Below are 16,920 nucleotides of genomic sequence, written 5' to 3' on the forward strand. Positions count from 1 at the left end.
GATGATAATCTAATGGGCTTTCCATTGTAGGTTACTGTCTTCTTTTCCCTGGCTGCCTTGAGGATTCTTTCTTTGTCATTGATTTTAGACAGCTTCAATACAATGTACCTTGGAGAAGGCCTGTTGGGATTGAGGTAATTAGGTGTTCTGTTTGCTTCTTGGATTCGAAGATCCAGTTCTCTCCACAAGTTTGGGAAGTTCTCATTGACAATTTGTTTGAATATAGTCTCTGTTCTCTTCTCTCTTTCTTTTCCTTCTGGTATGCCCATTATTCTTATATTGCTCTTTTTGATGGAGTCAGAAAGTTCTTGTAGAGTTCTTTCATTTCTTTTAAGTCTCAAGTCTCTTTCTTCTTCCATTCGTGTAATTTCCAGGTTTCTATCTTCGATGTCACTGATTCTTTCCTCCATCTGGTCAACTCTACTACCTAAGCTGGCTATTTCATTCTTAATTTCTTCTATTGAGTTCTTTCTTAATCTCCAGAAATTCTATTTGGTTCTTTTAAAAAATTTCAATCTCTTTCGTAAAATGCTCACGTTGTTCTTTGATTGTGTTTCTGAGTTCATTAAACTGCCTTTCTGTGTTTTCTTGCATCTTGCTGAGTTTTTCAGAACTGCAATCTTGAATTCTCTGTCATTTAAATCACATATTTCCGTATCTTTAAGTTCCTTTTCTGGAGACTTTTCACTTTCTTTCTGAGCTGTCTTGTTGCCTTGGTTATTCATGGCAATAACTGATTATTATTTCTCTTCCTAGACATCTACAGAAGTGGCTTCTGCAACAGGTTGACAGGAAGAGGTCTTTCTTTTGTTTTCCAGTACTTGTTGGTAGAATGTTTTATTTTCTCTCCAATTGCAGCCTTTTTTTCTCTCTTACACGGTAGTGCTATGTTTTCTCTGCACTATTCCAGCTTCTCACACAATGGGGGCATTCCCTGGGAGATGGGCTTCTCCTCTGTTAATAGTTTGCCTGGGTTACAGGGCGCAGTGTCTGTGTGGGTATGCAGAGAGCTTTGGGAAGTTCCAAAGCTCTTCCTGCACCAGATTCAGAGCCCGTATGCTTCAGCAGTTCTGTTTACTCCTGCAGGGATCCACCCAGATAGGTGGGGCCAGGGGTGGGGTGCGTTGTGAGAGGTGACCCAGAGCAATGGCAGAGACCACCACCACAGCCGGTCCTGCTTCCACAGTTCCCTCCCCTTTGCCGGAACTAATTGGGCTGCGAATCTGTGTCTGTGGTCCACAGTTCTCAGAACATCAAATATTCTGTTCTTTTGATCTGACACTGCTACTGTTCCCCTTCTAGCACTGGGCAGGTGGGGCAGGGCGAGCTCTGGGAGGGTCGGGAGGGGGCAGGTCGTCTCAGTGCCTAAGGCTTCCGTTCTCTGCTTGGCAGTGAGGGCTTAAACCACCGTTTTCAGCCTTCTTCCCTCAGTCTTTGCTCCGAGGTCTCTGCCGTGAGCGTTGGGTTCAGCCGTGTTATATGCTGTCCCCTCAGCCCTGTGGGCCATAAACGGAGCCCTAGCAGTCCGAGTTCTTCCGTCTCCAGCTGCAGTAGTTTTGGGATGCAGCGAGCTCGGAGCACTGAGCTAGGTCTGCGTCCTGTGCCCGCACAGCTCCATCTCTGCATTTCTCCCTTCCCTCTTCCCCCACTAGCGCGATTCGCCCATCTTTAGGTGAATTCAGTAGTGGGCCTCTTCGTCTTGCCTGTCTGCTGTGCAGGGAGTCCTTTGTGGAGTTATAGTTGTTCGATTAGTTTTAAATTCCAGGGGAGATTTACAGAGGCTCACCTCATGCTGCCATTTTGATGACATCTCTGACAGTATTTTCTTAAACCTTCATTATGGGGTCAGAGTCAAATAACCACCTCATGAAAATTCATTTCTTTTGATTCCCATAGAGGCAAGGTTTAGACTTTTAATCCAATTTTTTAATCTGGCCTGAAAAATATACCTCAGTGTTCAATGATTTAACCTCCTCTGAGATACTTGGAATTAAATGGATTAAAAGCTTTAAGGAATATGAATATAACTGGGATGTATCCATATGGTATATGCTTGTTTCTTCTTTTTCACCTGCCCAGGGAGGACATCCATCAGTGCTTATAAACCTGATTCCCTCTGGTGATCATTTAGTACCAAGTTACCTTAATGATGGGCTAAAAAGAGTGTGCAGAATTCTATACAATACAACACACAACCACAAAGAAGGCCCTCAGCACTTATTCTGGAGTAACCGTGTCCTTGCTAGCTTTTTATGTGGCCCAGAACTCCCCCTCAGGCCCCATCTCTGCCCCTGCGCCTAGTGGAAGCCCACTCAAGGAATTTTCTCTATGCTCGTCAGTGGGTGAGCGAGGGATCTAGAAAAATCATTGTGAAAGCATGGAAAGGACGTCCCCAGGACTCTCCAAAGATGTAAACACAAAGCAAAACTAAAATGCAACCAAAAACCTTGGGTCCACTACCATGGAGTGAAAGCAGTGTTTAGTGAAGGATGTTTAATAAGGAAGCCTGCATTTCAGTCAAGGTGAGTGGAGCCATCCCCTCGGTGCAGGGAAACCCTGCATGTTTCTGCACAAGTGGGATCAGCACAGTCAGCAGGACCCAAGTGAGCCTCTCAAAGTGGAAGACATAACACAGTGCACCCGCTGCAGTGGCGCAGAGACCCCCAGAAAGAGTTTTCCTTGATGCAGTGAGAAGCAGTGGTCTCTCCATCTTTGCTTTCTTCTCTCCGGGAAGAACAAGGAGCTCTGCAGCCTAGGGGCGCTGTTCTCCAGCTGGCATCCAGGGAGCCTCCTTTTCCTGTGATTGCTGTTAGGCTCCTTTCCTTTCAGAGAAAACCAGCAAGGCCTCTCCAAGTCCACCAAGCAGGAAGCTGCAAAAACGGCAAGATATCAGCTTTCCATTCCCTCAAGCCAGGAGGCAGCCTGGCACCCACACACAAGAGTGAAGTATGCCCCCTCATTCCGCTGTTGGGATTCTCATCCCAATTCCAGGTCAGGCCCAGGAACCATCCAGTCGTCCATCCAGAGTAAACCTCAGCTATGCAGTGGGAGGGGAGTGGGCTATGAAGTGGGTTTTGATACCTTCCCTCAGGGAAGACGGTGATGTGTCCACTCATCTTGACCAGGTGGAGGTGACAGCATTCTGGTGCATAGGTTAATGCTCTCTGGTGGAAATACTGGAGGGCTCCCACACGCAGCCTGCCTGGTGCTGTTTGAGGGCTGATTGCTAGGAAGTCATGCAGGTGTCCATAATCATAGAATTGTCATTAAGGTGACAATCTCTGAACGTTTTCATTTCATTTAGACTAGCAGAACAGTTAAAGATGAAAATACAAATGGGGAAATTGTGGATTTCCCACCAGAGCAGAAACAAACATGGTCAGTGGTTTGAAAATGAAAAAGTAGTGGGAGAACTGAAGACTGTGAGAAAAAGAAGAGTTGAATATTTTAACATGCCTAAAATTTAATACATCCAAACGCCTGGATATTTCCCATTTTAAAGTTCTCGGTAGACAATCTGGTGTCTGAATCCCCTGTCATTCTTCCCAAAAAGCACTCCTGGGTCCTGGGCTGGGCCATCAGTAAAGGATTATGATGGGGAGGGGGTCCCTCCGATTATGAAATGCCCTGGTTCAGATGTTCCAACAGCCCTTTCAAGTCTACCCCTTTCTTCCTTTCCTTTCCCATCTATCCACCCAATATCCCAATCCTCAGATTTACCCATAAACAACACACATACATTCAGGCTACGGCTCCTTTATACAGAGGATGCCAAAAAAAGTGTACACACATTTTAAGCAAGGAAAACTGTGTTAAAATTCTCATACTCAGTATGTACCGATAACAAAAGATGAACACAAGTCACATTTGACTTCTGCAATGACAAGAGGTGCTCAAAGTGGTTACCATCAGCGTCCAGACACTTCCGATTACGGCGAGCTACTGCTTGAGCAACGTTGGCCAAAGTGTCCACTTGTCTACATTTTTTTGGCACCCCTGCTATTTCTAACATCTATCTGGGGTACTGAATATATGAAGCACACGTAGGCTGTGCATAGTAAAGTCCCAGGGAGAAATATCACCTATGTGGGTGACCCTGATCACTTGTACCATTTACCACTTTTAGTATAGGAAAGAATTGACCAAGTGTAAGAATATAAAAACAATAAACTGAGTTCAAATTATGGCTCAGGCACTTATTAGCTGCATACTTCTGTGAATGTAACTCAGCTTAATTTCACCTGTACCACAGGAGACGATCACACCTACCAGTCTCTGTGAGGCTTAGAAGGATATACCGGAAGCAAACTACCCCTGTGCTTGGTCTATAATGGACAAGCAATAAAATATTATTTTCTGGTCGACTGCAATCCCTTCCTCACTGGCCCTCACAGCTGACTCGCCAACTTATGCCTGAAGATTTCTAGTGAGGGGCACGTCCTGCAGTGCAAAGCAAGCCTGTCCCACTGTTGAGCAGCTGTAGCCATGGGATTCCAGCGAGTATCCATGGGCATCTTACTTGAGGAAGCACATGGTTCCTCCCTCTAGGAGGAGGCCCTTTCTCGTACCCACCCAACACCTGCTTCTTACAACCTCACCTGTAGATCCAAGTTCTGCATTCTGGAGCAACAGAGAACAAACCTACTCCTTCATCACCCACCTGTCAACCCTAGAGAATGGGGAAATCCCCTGAACCACCATCATCTCCTCTTTAGGTGACTACAGGCCTCTGGGTGAGGGCAGGGAGGGGTGCTAGTCAAATAGCCAGGCGCTGGGGAAGTGGGCCGGGAGGAGGCCCCCCAACCCGGGCTAATAACGGCCATGGAAAGGAGAGGAGCCTGAGGGAGATGTATGCCTAGTGTCTTCAGCTCCAAGTTGGAATTTCTTTCCTCTTTCCTACAGAAATATTATCATCACAATAAGTTGATAAACCCTGAGTTTTATCACACGTGAGTTTAACACACATTTAACTCCTAATAATGCACCTGAAGCTGGTGTCTACATTAGGAACCAAACAAATTTCTGAGGACACTCTTAGATCTACAATCATCATTCATAGGACTGTTTCTGTGTGAAACTGGGGTCCAAGGTCTAAAAGGCCATATTTTGAAACATGGTGCATTTGTGGTTGTCCCGGGTCTAATTCAGGACCCTGCAAAGAGGGTTCTATTGCCTCTTCTCTTTGAATGAAGTGACAGTGAAAGGGAAGCCATTCTTTTCGGACACAGGCTCACCTCTAAAGACCAGGCTTTTCCTTTCCAGCAGATCTGCTGTTCCCTTCAATATTCCTTAAAGAATGCCTACACCATGTTCTTAAACACCTGGCAAGTGGAGAGTCACCGTGACCTGATGTAAGGGCTGCATAGAGCTTAGGGTTTGGGAGGTTTTATTTCTGTGAGTGTAACTGGGGCTCAGTGTCCCCTTCAGTTTCCACTAAACCCCCTTAAGAAGAGCAGGCCATCAGCTGGCTCTCTGCCACTTGTACTCCCCGAGCCTTAGAACAATGCTGAAGTGTAAGAACCTTGCATTTCATCCCTTTGGCTTCGCTATTTTCTGAAACACCAAAGCAGCTTATTGAATGCTAAAATATAAACAAACCTTGGTTTAGTTTACTGTTCAGAGAGCCAGGGAGGGGAGCTTTGATGTTGCTTTCTGAACAGCAGGAGAAGCTGACAGGGGTGCAGGAATCTTAATAGTATTACAACTATTTAAGTCAGAGCTTTACTGAACTGTTTGCGAATCTTGTAATCCCCGGCATTCCTGAAATGAACAAACTTCATGTAACTAAGGCATAAACATCAGATTGCAGAGCAGATCCAGCCAGAAATATTCCTCACTAGCTTCTGTTCCAGGGGTTTATTTCCAGCCTTTCTCCAGTGCTTGTCTTTTCTCTCATCGGGAGCCAAACGTCCCATCTCAATTTTACATTTATTTATAATTGTGGTTATTCAATGAATTCCTGTTGAACCCACTAGACGGAGGACAGACTGTATCCACTTCCCAGCTGTAGGCCCAGTACTTAACACAGCACCCAATAAATACTCACTCAGTGAATGATGTGTGAATGAAAAGGGGCTATGTAATAAACCTAGCAAGCTCATGTGGCCCACACGGCAGGCCTGACCGAAAGTCACCACACAGGACGGTCTGATCATAAATTCCTAACTGGGCAGGTCGTGCGTGGTGCGTAGTCACACCCCAGACTTATAGCTTCCTTAGCAAAGGTCAACCTTTACGTTAAGCGAGCCATGTCCACGATTCTTATGCATCCAGGATAACATACCTTTGAAATGTCAGAGTAATTTTCTTTTCTAAGACCCCTCAAAGGCACAACTGCTTTCACCAGAGAACAAAATCACCAGAGCCTGAGACCACAGATCCCCTCACTGTTATCTTGTTCCCCGCATACCATCTCTATGTGCTGTAAATATTAGCGTAATTAGTAACTATCCTGTACCTACCGATGTAGAAGAGCTGTTACTCCTTTTTGCTTTTTACCCAACCTGAGAGATGTCTCCGCTGTTTCTCCCACCTCCTGTCTCTACCACCAATGGATTTCATGTAGTATCTTCCTTATGTGTTCTTCTTTGATTCTAATGCATAAAAGGAACTTAAAAACTGCCATTTTCCGGAGCATTTTCTCAATCTGTTGAGAACTTGCTTCTGGGCATGTCCTCAAAATTTGGCTCAAATAAACTTTTACAAAACTTTTCTATTAGTTTGGACGTTCTTTTGTCGACAGATGGAATTCTTATACTTGCTCCCCTTTCTCCCATCTATATTCCAAACTATTTTTGTTTTTTCCTCTTTCCCTCACCAAAATATATGTATCTAATATAATGTACCATTCCCGTGGGGACTTGCTGAGTGACAGTTCATCATCTGATAAATTACTCTATGCTGAGAGGTAATAAGCAATAGTTGTTTAGGAGACCTTTCTTAGCATTTTAAAGAGGAGGGTGCAGATTTTTAAACTTTCAAATGGAAAACTGAAAATTTCAGACATTGTGTTCCTAGATGCACTTTGCAGTGTGTTGGGAGAAGTTCCTCTTTCACCTCTACATTCATTTTTCCTATAAATAGACTTGGGTGGTCTCTATGCAGTCCCCTAACATTAAAGGTATAAGACATCATTACTCAAAGAAGATGCAAGATCATTTTCTAAAGACTCTTGGTGTTAGTTAGGTTTATGCTAGGCTCAAGTTCAAGCCATCCTCGAGTTGGTAAGCCAGGATCAGGCAGGCTCAGTGAACGACTGGTAAGGCTAGAAGTTGACCAGGGAATCCTCAGAACAAAGAGGTTGTATTTTGGTCATTCCTTTCTCTCCTTATAGCTAAACCATTCCAAAGAGAAGAGTGACTTCCCTAGTCTAAAATGCATTCATAAAAGAAGGTACCCACAATTAATTCCACTCTACAGGGACACAGGTCAGAACTTTTTCCTTGTTATTTTGTATGTGTTAAATCCTCTTTGTTGACATTTTGGAATAGAGGGAATTCATATCAATACATATCATAAAACTCTATTAATTAAAAAGATGAATAATTAAATATTGATCTGGATATTTAAATTACTGGGCTTGCCACAGCTTTGTTTTCATATCAACTAACAATCATTAGTTGGATAAGAGCAGTTGCTTTGAATGAAAGCCTTTAAAAATTGACCAACATTGGATACTTAGGTTTATAACTTTTCTTGGGTATAGGTAGTATTTAGAAGGCTGGACACTCGTTTATTCAGCAAGTACTTAGTGGTAGGCGGAGAGACCAAAGGTGAATAAACCGTGGTTCCTCTCCTGGAGGAGCAGACAGCCGGCAGGTAGATGGGGTGGGCACACCTAACTCAGCCTGATGTGTGCTGAACGGGCTGTACACAGAGGGTGTGGGAGGATTTGACACCTGAGCTGATCCAAATCTCTAGTTAGGAGATAAGCAAGTTCCTGAAATTTCAAATGGTGTTTTCTCCACTAATCACCACAAACCTTTAGATCCATGATTTCCAACTGGGGCAATTTTGCCCCTAAGGGGACATTTGGCAATATTTTGGAGACATTTTTTGGTTGTTACAATTGAGAGGCGTACTACTGACATCTAGTGGGGTGGAGCTTGGGTTTGCTGCTAAAAATCCTACAAGGCACAGGACAGGCCGCCACAACAAAGAATTACCTGGCCCCAGATGTCAACAGTACTGAGGGTGAGCAACCCTGCTTTAAATGACGACCTATTTTGAGCTTCTAAGCTGTTGCCCGCCCAAGAAGATGGATAATGACATGTGTACTCATCTTCTAGGTGGTGACTTCACTGGGGTCACAGGCTGTCTGTAGCCTCAGAGCCTGGCAGGCACTTTTTGTGGCATGAATGAATATGCAAGCAAATGGATATGAGCATGTCAGCCTATACTGGGTTCTTGGTCTCAGCCAGCTGGGAGAGGGAGAGGCCGTCCTGATTCAGAAAGCCGTTGTCCACGTGAGGGGGCAGCCTCTAGCCATTCCGGCAACCGCTGCCATGGGGAAATGCAGGCCCAACACAACAGCTGTTCCACATTTTCAAAAAAATCTGGAGATCTGGAATTTTATGGGGAAATAACCTGATTTCTAAATGTTGACTAATTATAGAGATTTGAAAACAAGAAACAATAACTTTCCAGGCAAACAAAACAGGCCTGCCTTTTGTGACGTCTGGCCAGTCTAAGCTCTCACAAGATAAAGACCAGGAGCTGAGAGCTGTTCACTTAGCCATGGCTTGCAAAACACTGAGTATGTGGATAATGCAGACCAGCTCTGTGCAAAAGACAGAAAATCTGAAATGCAGTCTGGCACTCCTCTTCTGGTGGTTCACTTTGTGGTTGGAAAATTCTTGGAGGCTGAAAACACACCATCCTTCAACTCAAGAGTTCTCAAAAATCAGGAAATTCCAACGTCAAGGTTCCTTTTGCAATCATCACACATGCCGTTGCTTTGATTTGGGCACACACAGCCTTTCTGTCCATTTTGTCCAGGGCATACCATAAAGCTCACAGTATGTGAAACAGCCTGGAGACCCGGCCTCTGACGGACTTTCTGCTGTAACATTCGGACAGCGTTCCTCCCATCGAGTGCCATCTTACGCTCATTTCTCACACTCAGTTCAACACTTTGCTTTTTAGTTTTTGTTCACTCTGAAATTCTGTGCAAAATATGGTTGATGAAGGCTTATTTATAGGAAAGAATTTAGACTATCACTAAGAAGGTTAAGACACCAAAATTTGGGGAACCGTCTCAATCATGTACCAGGATATCTTGGCAATTGGGTTTTTGGATGCCAACCTGCCCACCATTTATGTCAGGCCTGCCCATAAAGAGGTAGAGAAAGGAGAGAGCATGGGATTAGCTCCCTGCTCAACAACCCCAGCTCTGCTTATAAATCGTCGTCTCACCTCCTGCCGCTCCATCCTTCCTTATCTCCTTTGGGCAAGAAGGGCCAACTCTCTTCCCCCCCACAAGCTAGCTAAGCCTCTTCCTTCTGCACAAGGTCCAGTTTCAAGACAGTTCTGAGGTCTTCCCGATCACCCCATCCGCTCTCTCTCCTTCAGGCTTCACATTCATTGCACATTCAGACAATTACTATCCCATCCCACAAAGTATCTTGATGACTTCCCCTTCCCCTGAAAACTCCTTGAGGGCTGGATGATGGCTTATGCCTCTTAATGACTTTCACATACTTTGCATAGAGCGGTCACTCAATAAACATGTTTCGGAGACTAGTAGAATTATAATTTATAGTATTAAAACTCAAACACAATGAGATCTTTTTCGTACAAATGTTCCACTGGAATTCTTGGTTCACCATGTAAACCCCTGAACAAGAAATAGGGCTGTCTTGTCCTGGGTAGTGTTCCTTCTGTTTGCAGTCATCTAGATGCTTTTTATAGATGATCACAATGGTAGAAGGAGGAACATTTAGGCCAATTTTTTTTCTACCTCCCGTAAGGCCCATTTTTACCTCAACACTGTCTACACTGATGGTAAATTCTTGGTGTTTCCCGAATCAGTTCCAGGGAAGTACATGGCAGGTTATAGGGCCTTGGACACACACAGACCTGTGTTTAAATCCTGGTCCAATCACTTAGCAGCTCTAAAATCTTGGGTAAAATCGTTTAAATGTTTCTGGACCTCAGTTCCTTCATCTTTAAAATTGGGATAACTTGAAAGACTGTTGTGAAACCAATGTGATAACATTAATGTAAAAATGTCTGAAACATAGTAGTTGCTCAATAAATCATTAGCTACTATTATTGAAAGAAAGAGGAGGAGAGACCAAAAAGAGGAAGAAGAAGAGTGTGTGGCAGTATTTCCTAATTTTTCTTTTTCTTCCATTTTTTCTTCTTGGGGCTGGAAATGCCCCCATTAGGGGCTCCCAAGAGGGGTGAGGATCCCTTTTTCTGAATGCTGTGAGCAAAAAGATTCATTTCTGTCAGTCTGGGATGGTTTAGATGTAGACCTGCCTTCATGCAAGGAGATGAGCAACTATAGCCACCAGAGGGGCAGCAATTTTCCACTTTTATCCAAGAATGGTTCCTGGCATACATGAGGCCCACAATAAATATCTATTTATTGTATAAACCCATGCCAGCCAACACGACCTGGGATGCAAAGTCACTTCTTCATCATGATATACAGGGTCTGGTCCTGCCCCTCACATTTATCCTGCAGGAATCTACTGACATTTAAACATGACACCATTGTATCTGTAGCTACTACAGCATCGGGGGATTATTCACAAGAAGTCCTGGGAGAGGGCAGGCTGCCATGGGCACACCCAGGCAGCAGCACCAGCCCTCTCCAACCAGCACTGAGGTCTTTGAGTCAAACAGGTGACAATTCTGCAGGTCCCACTTGCAAACAAATGCAAAACACAAAAACAAAAACAAAAACAAAACCCAACTCTTAGGGTTGCTCTGATCCCAAGCATGAGGAAAAACACCGATTTTCTAGAACTATGCCTTATCTGAGCAAAGCTAAGCAGCAATAGGATTTTTCTTCCCATAATACTGGTAAATAAACAGGAAAATCTATTCTACATCTTGTCTGTACCTCAATTGTTGAGTGCCATTCCAGGTGGGGGGATCTGCCAAACAACATATCAAAACTGGATTGGAAATAAGAATTATCTTAAAGTGACCCTGGCTTGTTTTTCTTTCTAAAGCAAAGGCGAGCAGACCAGTAAGCAGCCACAACAAATAGGAATTATTCTCCATAATGTGCTGCATTCGTGATGCAGGCCAGGCAGCAGGCAGCTGTCAGAGGGAAGGAAAGCTGTGTGTCACCAGGACAGCCTCCTACAGGTGGGGCGAAGACCCAGCAAGGACTAAAGTACTTCTGGGTAATGAGGTGGCTTCATTTTGCCGACAACAGAGCCCATCTCACTGGCATAGACATCCCTGAACCAAACATGCATTTTTCTCACCATTTAACCAAATTATTATGACTTCTGGCAGGTGGCAAGAGTGGGAGTGGAAGATGAAAGACCTTACTTTTACTTGATGCATTTCTGTCTTGTTTTAAATGTCTCCCAAATAGAATGTATTACTATATAGTTTAAAAATACCTAAGTATACACCCCCCAAATGCAGCGTGCCCACTGATAAGGGGAACCACGAGCAGTGTTAAGAATTTAAAATCACCATGACCCCCTCACCTCCCTGTCCCCTGCAGATGACAACCCAAACCCTCAGTGATGATGGCATCGAATGGTTTGCATACTGTAATTTGGAGGAGACCAAAATGTTAAATTGGTCAGCTCTTCAACGGGCAGAGTCTGTGCAGAGTATCCACAGGTGGAACGCACGTGTTGGCTTCGTTCTGTTCCCAGTGTGGCTGTGACCACCTGGCCCTCAAGCAGAACCACAGCGGGTACAGGGGCCCTAACAAGCTCAAAGGCTCTGTTTTCCTCTGTCACAGACAGAGAGCTCAGCGTCCTGTTTTGAAAGGACAAGTTGAGGAGCCCCAGTTGGGCTGTCATACGATGGCAGCAATGCATTCGAGCAGCCTCCACCTGTCCTTGTTACCGGTCGGTCAAATCCCGCTGTGACCACAGCTCTGAAGCCTATGGTGCAGGGCTGTGTGGCCTCTTCCAGGAGGTGTGACCTGAAGTTACCATCACGGCCACCACATCTATCTCTTGGGTAGCTGCTCCACAGCCATTGTCCCGTGTGGCTGCCTTAGCCATCTTTCTCAAGTGGCCACGCGCTCAAGTCACCGCCTGCTTAACCCTCTTCCCCAGCTTTCTCCTGCATCCACTGTGGAGCTCCTATGCCTTGCAGGGGGCACTACCTTCTAGGAGAGAGGCAGACCCTGGCAAGCAGAACAACGAATAAGCAAGGGAACAACTGTCAGAGCCATCAGGAAGGAAAGAAACAAGGCGACGGGAAGCAGATAGGGCAACTTATACAGAATGTGTTCAGGGAGGGCCTTTCTGAGGTCACAGTGGGTGTGGAGACATGGAGGGTGAAAAGTCAGTGGCCAACTGCAAAGCTGGGTGGAAAGCATTGCAGGACGAGTGGATGAGCCCAAATCGCCGAGGTGGGAATCTGCACGCCGTGGTCGAGGCACTGAAAGGTTCTCCCCTCCCGAGCGCCAGACCGATTTAGTCACCCACCTACTTACTGACATCTCGACTCTCATATAACGGGCACCTCAGCCTTACCAGATCCAACGCAGCTCCTGATAACCCTGTACGCTCGCCTCATAGAACACTGCTCTTCACATATTATTCCCCATCTTGGGAAAGGGCCACTGCATTCTTTCCCTGCTCAGGCCAAAAACCTGGAGGTCATCCCAGACTCTTCTTTCTCTCAAATCCTCTTGCCTTTACCCTCAGTACCTTGCAGGCACCCTACCACTTCCTACCATTTCCATTGCGTCCGCTCAGCCTTAGCCATGTTGCACCTAGATCATTGCCACAACCCTTATTTGGTCTTTCTGCTTCCTCCCTGCCTCCTGTATAGCACATCCTCCACACAGCAGACAGAGGGATGCATTTTTAACATAGGGACATATGGCTCAAAATCCTGTTCGCTTCCCCTCTCCTCAGACTAAAGCCAAGCCCCTCCAACGGCCTTTAAAACCCCACGTGGTCAGCTGCCAACTACCTCTCTTTCCTCATCTCCTACTATTCTCCTGGGCACACTGCTCTGCTCACATCACTCCTCAAGCAGACCAAGTGCACGCCCACCTCAGGGCCTTTACACTGATTGTTTCCTCCAATAACCCCATGACTCACTTCCTCACTTCCTCCAGGTCTCCGCTCAGAAAGCACAGGGAGAGGCAGTGCTGTCTTGAAGTGAACGTGTGAGTGCATTCTCAACCAGGATGCTTTTAAGCTTGTGTAAGAGAAAATAAATGGAAGGATCAAAGAAACAAACCCAAACAAAGCTATATCTATAAAATAGCTGTCCCCCCATAGTGGTTACTCTGGTGTGGATGAGTGGCTGGAAGGTGTACTGGGAATGTTGTTTCCTGATCTGGTTGCTGGCTCCAGTAGGTTTAGTTACATTCAGCTTGTGAAAAGTCATCAAGTTGTGTATTCATGATATATGCATTGTTCGGAATGCATATTGAAATGTCAATAAAATACAGCCAACATACACACCTTTTCATCAACCTCTGAGAGCAAAAATTAGTATCCTGATGAAACCCAAACAACTCATTTTCATTTCCTCTTTCTGTGCAAATAAAGACTTACCATCCCACAGTTGCACTGGTCAGGATCACATCAAACAGCAATATTGATAAACCAGCTGTGATCACCTGCCGAAATAATGCCAGCGAAAGGTCATCAGAGCGGTAGGATTTCAGTAACCTTCTCCAAAGTCATTTTTCACAAGCTTAGTTCAAGTGAATTCAGATCTCCGACATTAACATTTCTTTCCACTTCATGCCCTTTTCCCCCCCGTACTTCCCAGTCTCCTGTATTTAGTGCTGTCTCTGAGCAAAGCATTTGGCGTGGAAAATGCTAAATCCTAGTTTATTTTGGAGGTGGGAATCTTCAAAGAAGCATTTCATTTTCAAACTCTTTCAAGGGGAGGCCAGAACCAACATCTCACTCATCTCTTCCAGAGCAGGGGCACAGTAAGAACACGCATTTCCATCTTGTCTCAGCTGTGCAGAATTAATCCCCAGGGCCAGGTGTGCCCATTAACCTGTTCCTAGAGCCTCCAGATGAAAACTATCTGTCAACCTGCCTTTGCCTATAGCACTGTCTCCCTGTGTCCTAATGCCTCCGTCTTTCTGGCCCATGTCACACATTCTAAGAAACCAGGTGCTTCCTGGGGAAGGGAGCAATTAAAGCATTAATTAATTGTTTGCAAATATCTAGAAGCCAAATGAGAGGGAAGAGGTCATCCCCACGTCTCTCTCAGCCAGAAATTACAGAAAAGTCTCTTAGGAATGGCAGTAACGGGAGTCAGACTCTTGCGGTGCCTCCAAATAGTTGGCACAAAGAGTGTGTGTGAATCGAAGACCCAACTTTGTCAACACTTGGAATGTCTGCTTAGGAAAAGATATTTCCCCCCCAGTAAACAGCTTCCATGGGGAAGGTCACCCTAAGGACTTGCTTTCTTGCAAGGAGAAGTAAGAAGCCGGCTATATTGGGATGGTTCACTCAGGCTGGCGGCCCCCAGAAATGTCAACCACCATCTGTCTCACTGAAGGGGACTTCAATGCTGACTTAGAAGCCTCTTCAGATCTCCAAGCGAGCAGATGGTAAGAAGGAAGGAGTCCACTTGATGAGACTTATCATCATTCATTCAGCATCTCCAAAAAAGTCTGGAAACATAAACCAGGAACTCTCGGTACGTATTTTGTGAGATTTTGAAACCTTTGTAGTCTACCCACTTGGGGTCACTTTCTGTTTGCTTCCTTTTATTGATCTGCAGCCAAAAACCTTGAAAACAAAAAGACGTGTGTTGTCTCCAGGAACAAAAAAAGAAGTGGCAACAGGATCAAAGAGACAATTGCAAAGCAGAACCCAAAGGGAAAAGGGAAAGAAATTTTTCAAAGTGCTGAGTGGGGGTTTTTATCTTAAGGAGCAAGATAAATAGCACCTGTTCTTCCACCCCACCCCTTTTTTGTTTTATTTAGAACATTCACATCTATGGTGTACATCAAGTGGGGCTAAAACTTTATTATCTTGCAATGCAATTGCCTGGTTTTGGAAACAAGGTTGTACTAATCACATCAGTTAGTTCATCAGCTTCCCTGTTTTCCTGTAAAGGGTAAAGATGATCTTTACTGTGAAAGCTCCTAGTGGGAGGTGATCTTTAACGGCCACGGTTCTAATCAATCTTCTCTTTCTCTTTAATTCCAGTCTGCCATTTTCAGTTTTTCCAAACATGTATTTCATCTAAGTTTTCCAACTTACTACATTTAGCTTTTTGGGGAAATGGTATTTTATCTCATTTGTACTCTTCATCACCTTCCCGTTTATTCCTTTGTCATTTTCTTTTCCTTTTATCCCCCTTTCTTAGTCTTAACCAGCGTTAATCTTGTTAATCTCTCTTTACTTTTGCAACTTCTTGAGGATTTCCTGGGATGGAACCAATGGAGATGTATTTCTTGGAATTGCTGAAAAGGCTCCATTCAACTGAAGGATTAGTGCTGCGGGCAGCTTGGAACCCTTCACTAAATTTCTCTAGGCTTTCCTAATGCTTCACCTTGTCTTCGTCTCCTTTACTGCTTTTCACCAGCTCTTTTTTTCCTTTTCCCCCTCCCCCAACTTTATTGAGGAATAATTGACAAATATAATTGCATGTATTTAAAGTGTACAAAGTGTACAATGTGACGATTCGATACACATATATATTCACAACCTTTTTGGTTCAGTTTCTCTCCTTACACTCTGATTGCCTCTTTCATATGACTTTCAATCTAGTCTGTGAAGCTGACAGCTCCCACACCCCCTACGACAGTCACAGCCTAGCACTTGTGCCTCTGTGAGTTTCTTTAGCTGAGGAAAAATATCTCGTCTGCTGCGAGATAGACAGCGGGTCTGTTTGTTCCTATGAACTGCACCTTTTGCCAAGAAAAACACATCTTAAGAATTTCCAAACCAGTCCTGAGTTGACAATAAGGTTGGGTTAGTAGCCACACCGGTGCCTTTGCCATCTGCTGGAAATGTTTGTAGTCTTCTGCTTTTCTCCCAGGCCACTTTTTCAAACTTCTCTAAATTTTTATCTTGCAATGAACAAATGTTCTGCTGGCAGACTCACTGAAATTTCACAAGTATGTTTGTCTTTTTTCTGTGGAGAACATATAGTGAACTTGTTTGCACTGTAGAGCGACGGTGGTGTTAGATGGGCCACTTTTTAATCTATTTCCGTAAGAACGCTCAATTTCTTAGGCTTCTGTACTTTCTTTTATTTCCATCACTAGCCCTAGCAGTCAGCTGTCTTTTTGGAGACATATTCATTCTCTCTCTCTCTTTCTCTCTAACACAGACACACACACACACACACACACACACACCCTCTCTCACTCACTCACCAAAGTTCTACCACTTCAGAAAAGTCACTGCACAAGGATGTGTAGCAGCTGACAACACCTTTCTGAGGAGCAGGTGGCATTGGGCAGTTGGTCAGCCTGACTTACCCACTAGGTGACTTACACTCACATATCCACCTCACCATGTATGAGGTTCAAATTCATGCGTCAGCAAAGTGATAGGTTTCTATATGCCCTGGGCTGCCAGAGCCACTCAAGAATGCTCAAAATTGTGAACGATAAATCTGCTCATGTCAAGAGCCCACTCCACTTTTACTTCTACAGAGGAACAAACAGAAGCTGGTGGTGGGGGTTGACTGTGTGAGTCTGGGTACAGAATGTCTTATGCATAGTCACCTAGGGGTGGAACTAGAAGTTGGAAGGGACTCCCTATGCTCAGAGGT

At 44.7% G+C, this 16,920-nt stretch overlaps 1 protein-coding gene across 3 annotated transcripts in view; it reads right to left on the reverse strand.

The window, feature by feature from the left end:
* Positions 1 to 1,706: 1,706 nt before the first annotated feature.
* TMEM241 (transmembrane protein 241) overlaps positions 1,707 to 16,920 on the reverse strand; it is a 113,336-nt gene continuing 98,122 nt past the window's right edge. For all 3 annotated transcript variants that reach the window (XM_033135723.1, XM_033135721.1, XM_033135722.1), the window contains exons 15-16: positions 13,722 to 13,786; positions 1,707 to 2,870 (exon numbers count right to left, since the gene is read on the reverse strand). In XM_033135723.1, the coding sequence (XP_032991614.1) occupies positions 2,810 to 2,870; positions 13,722 to 13,786 (126 nt within the window). In that variant the 3' untranslated portion in view covers positions 1,707 to 2,809. The remainder of the gene's footprint in view (positions 2,871 to 13,721; positions 13,787 to 16,920) is intronic.

The sequence above is a fragment of the Rhinolophus ferrumequinum genome, chromosome 19 (assembly GCF_004115265.2).
Source record: "Rhinolophus ferrumequinum isolate MPI-CBG mRhiFer1 chromosome 19, mRhiFer1_v1.p, whole genome shotgun sequence".
Lineage (NCBI taxonomy): Eukaryota > Metazoa > Chordata > Mammalia > Chiroptera > Rhinolophidae > Rhinolophus > Rhinolophus ferrumequinum.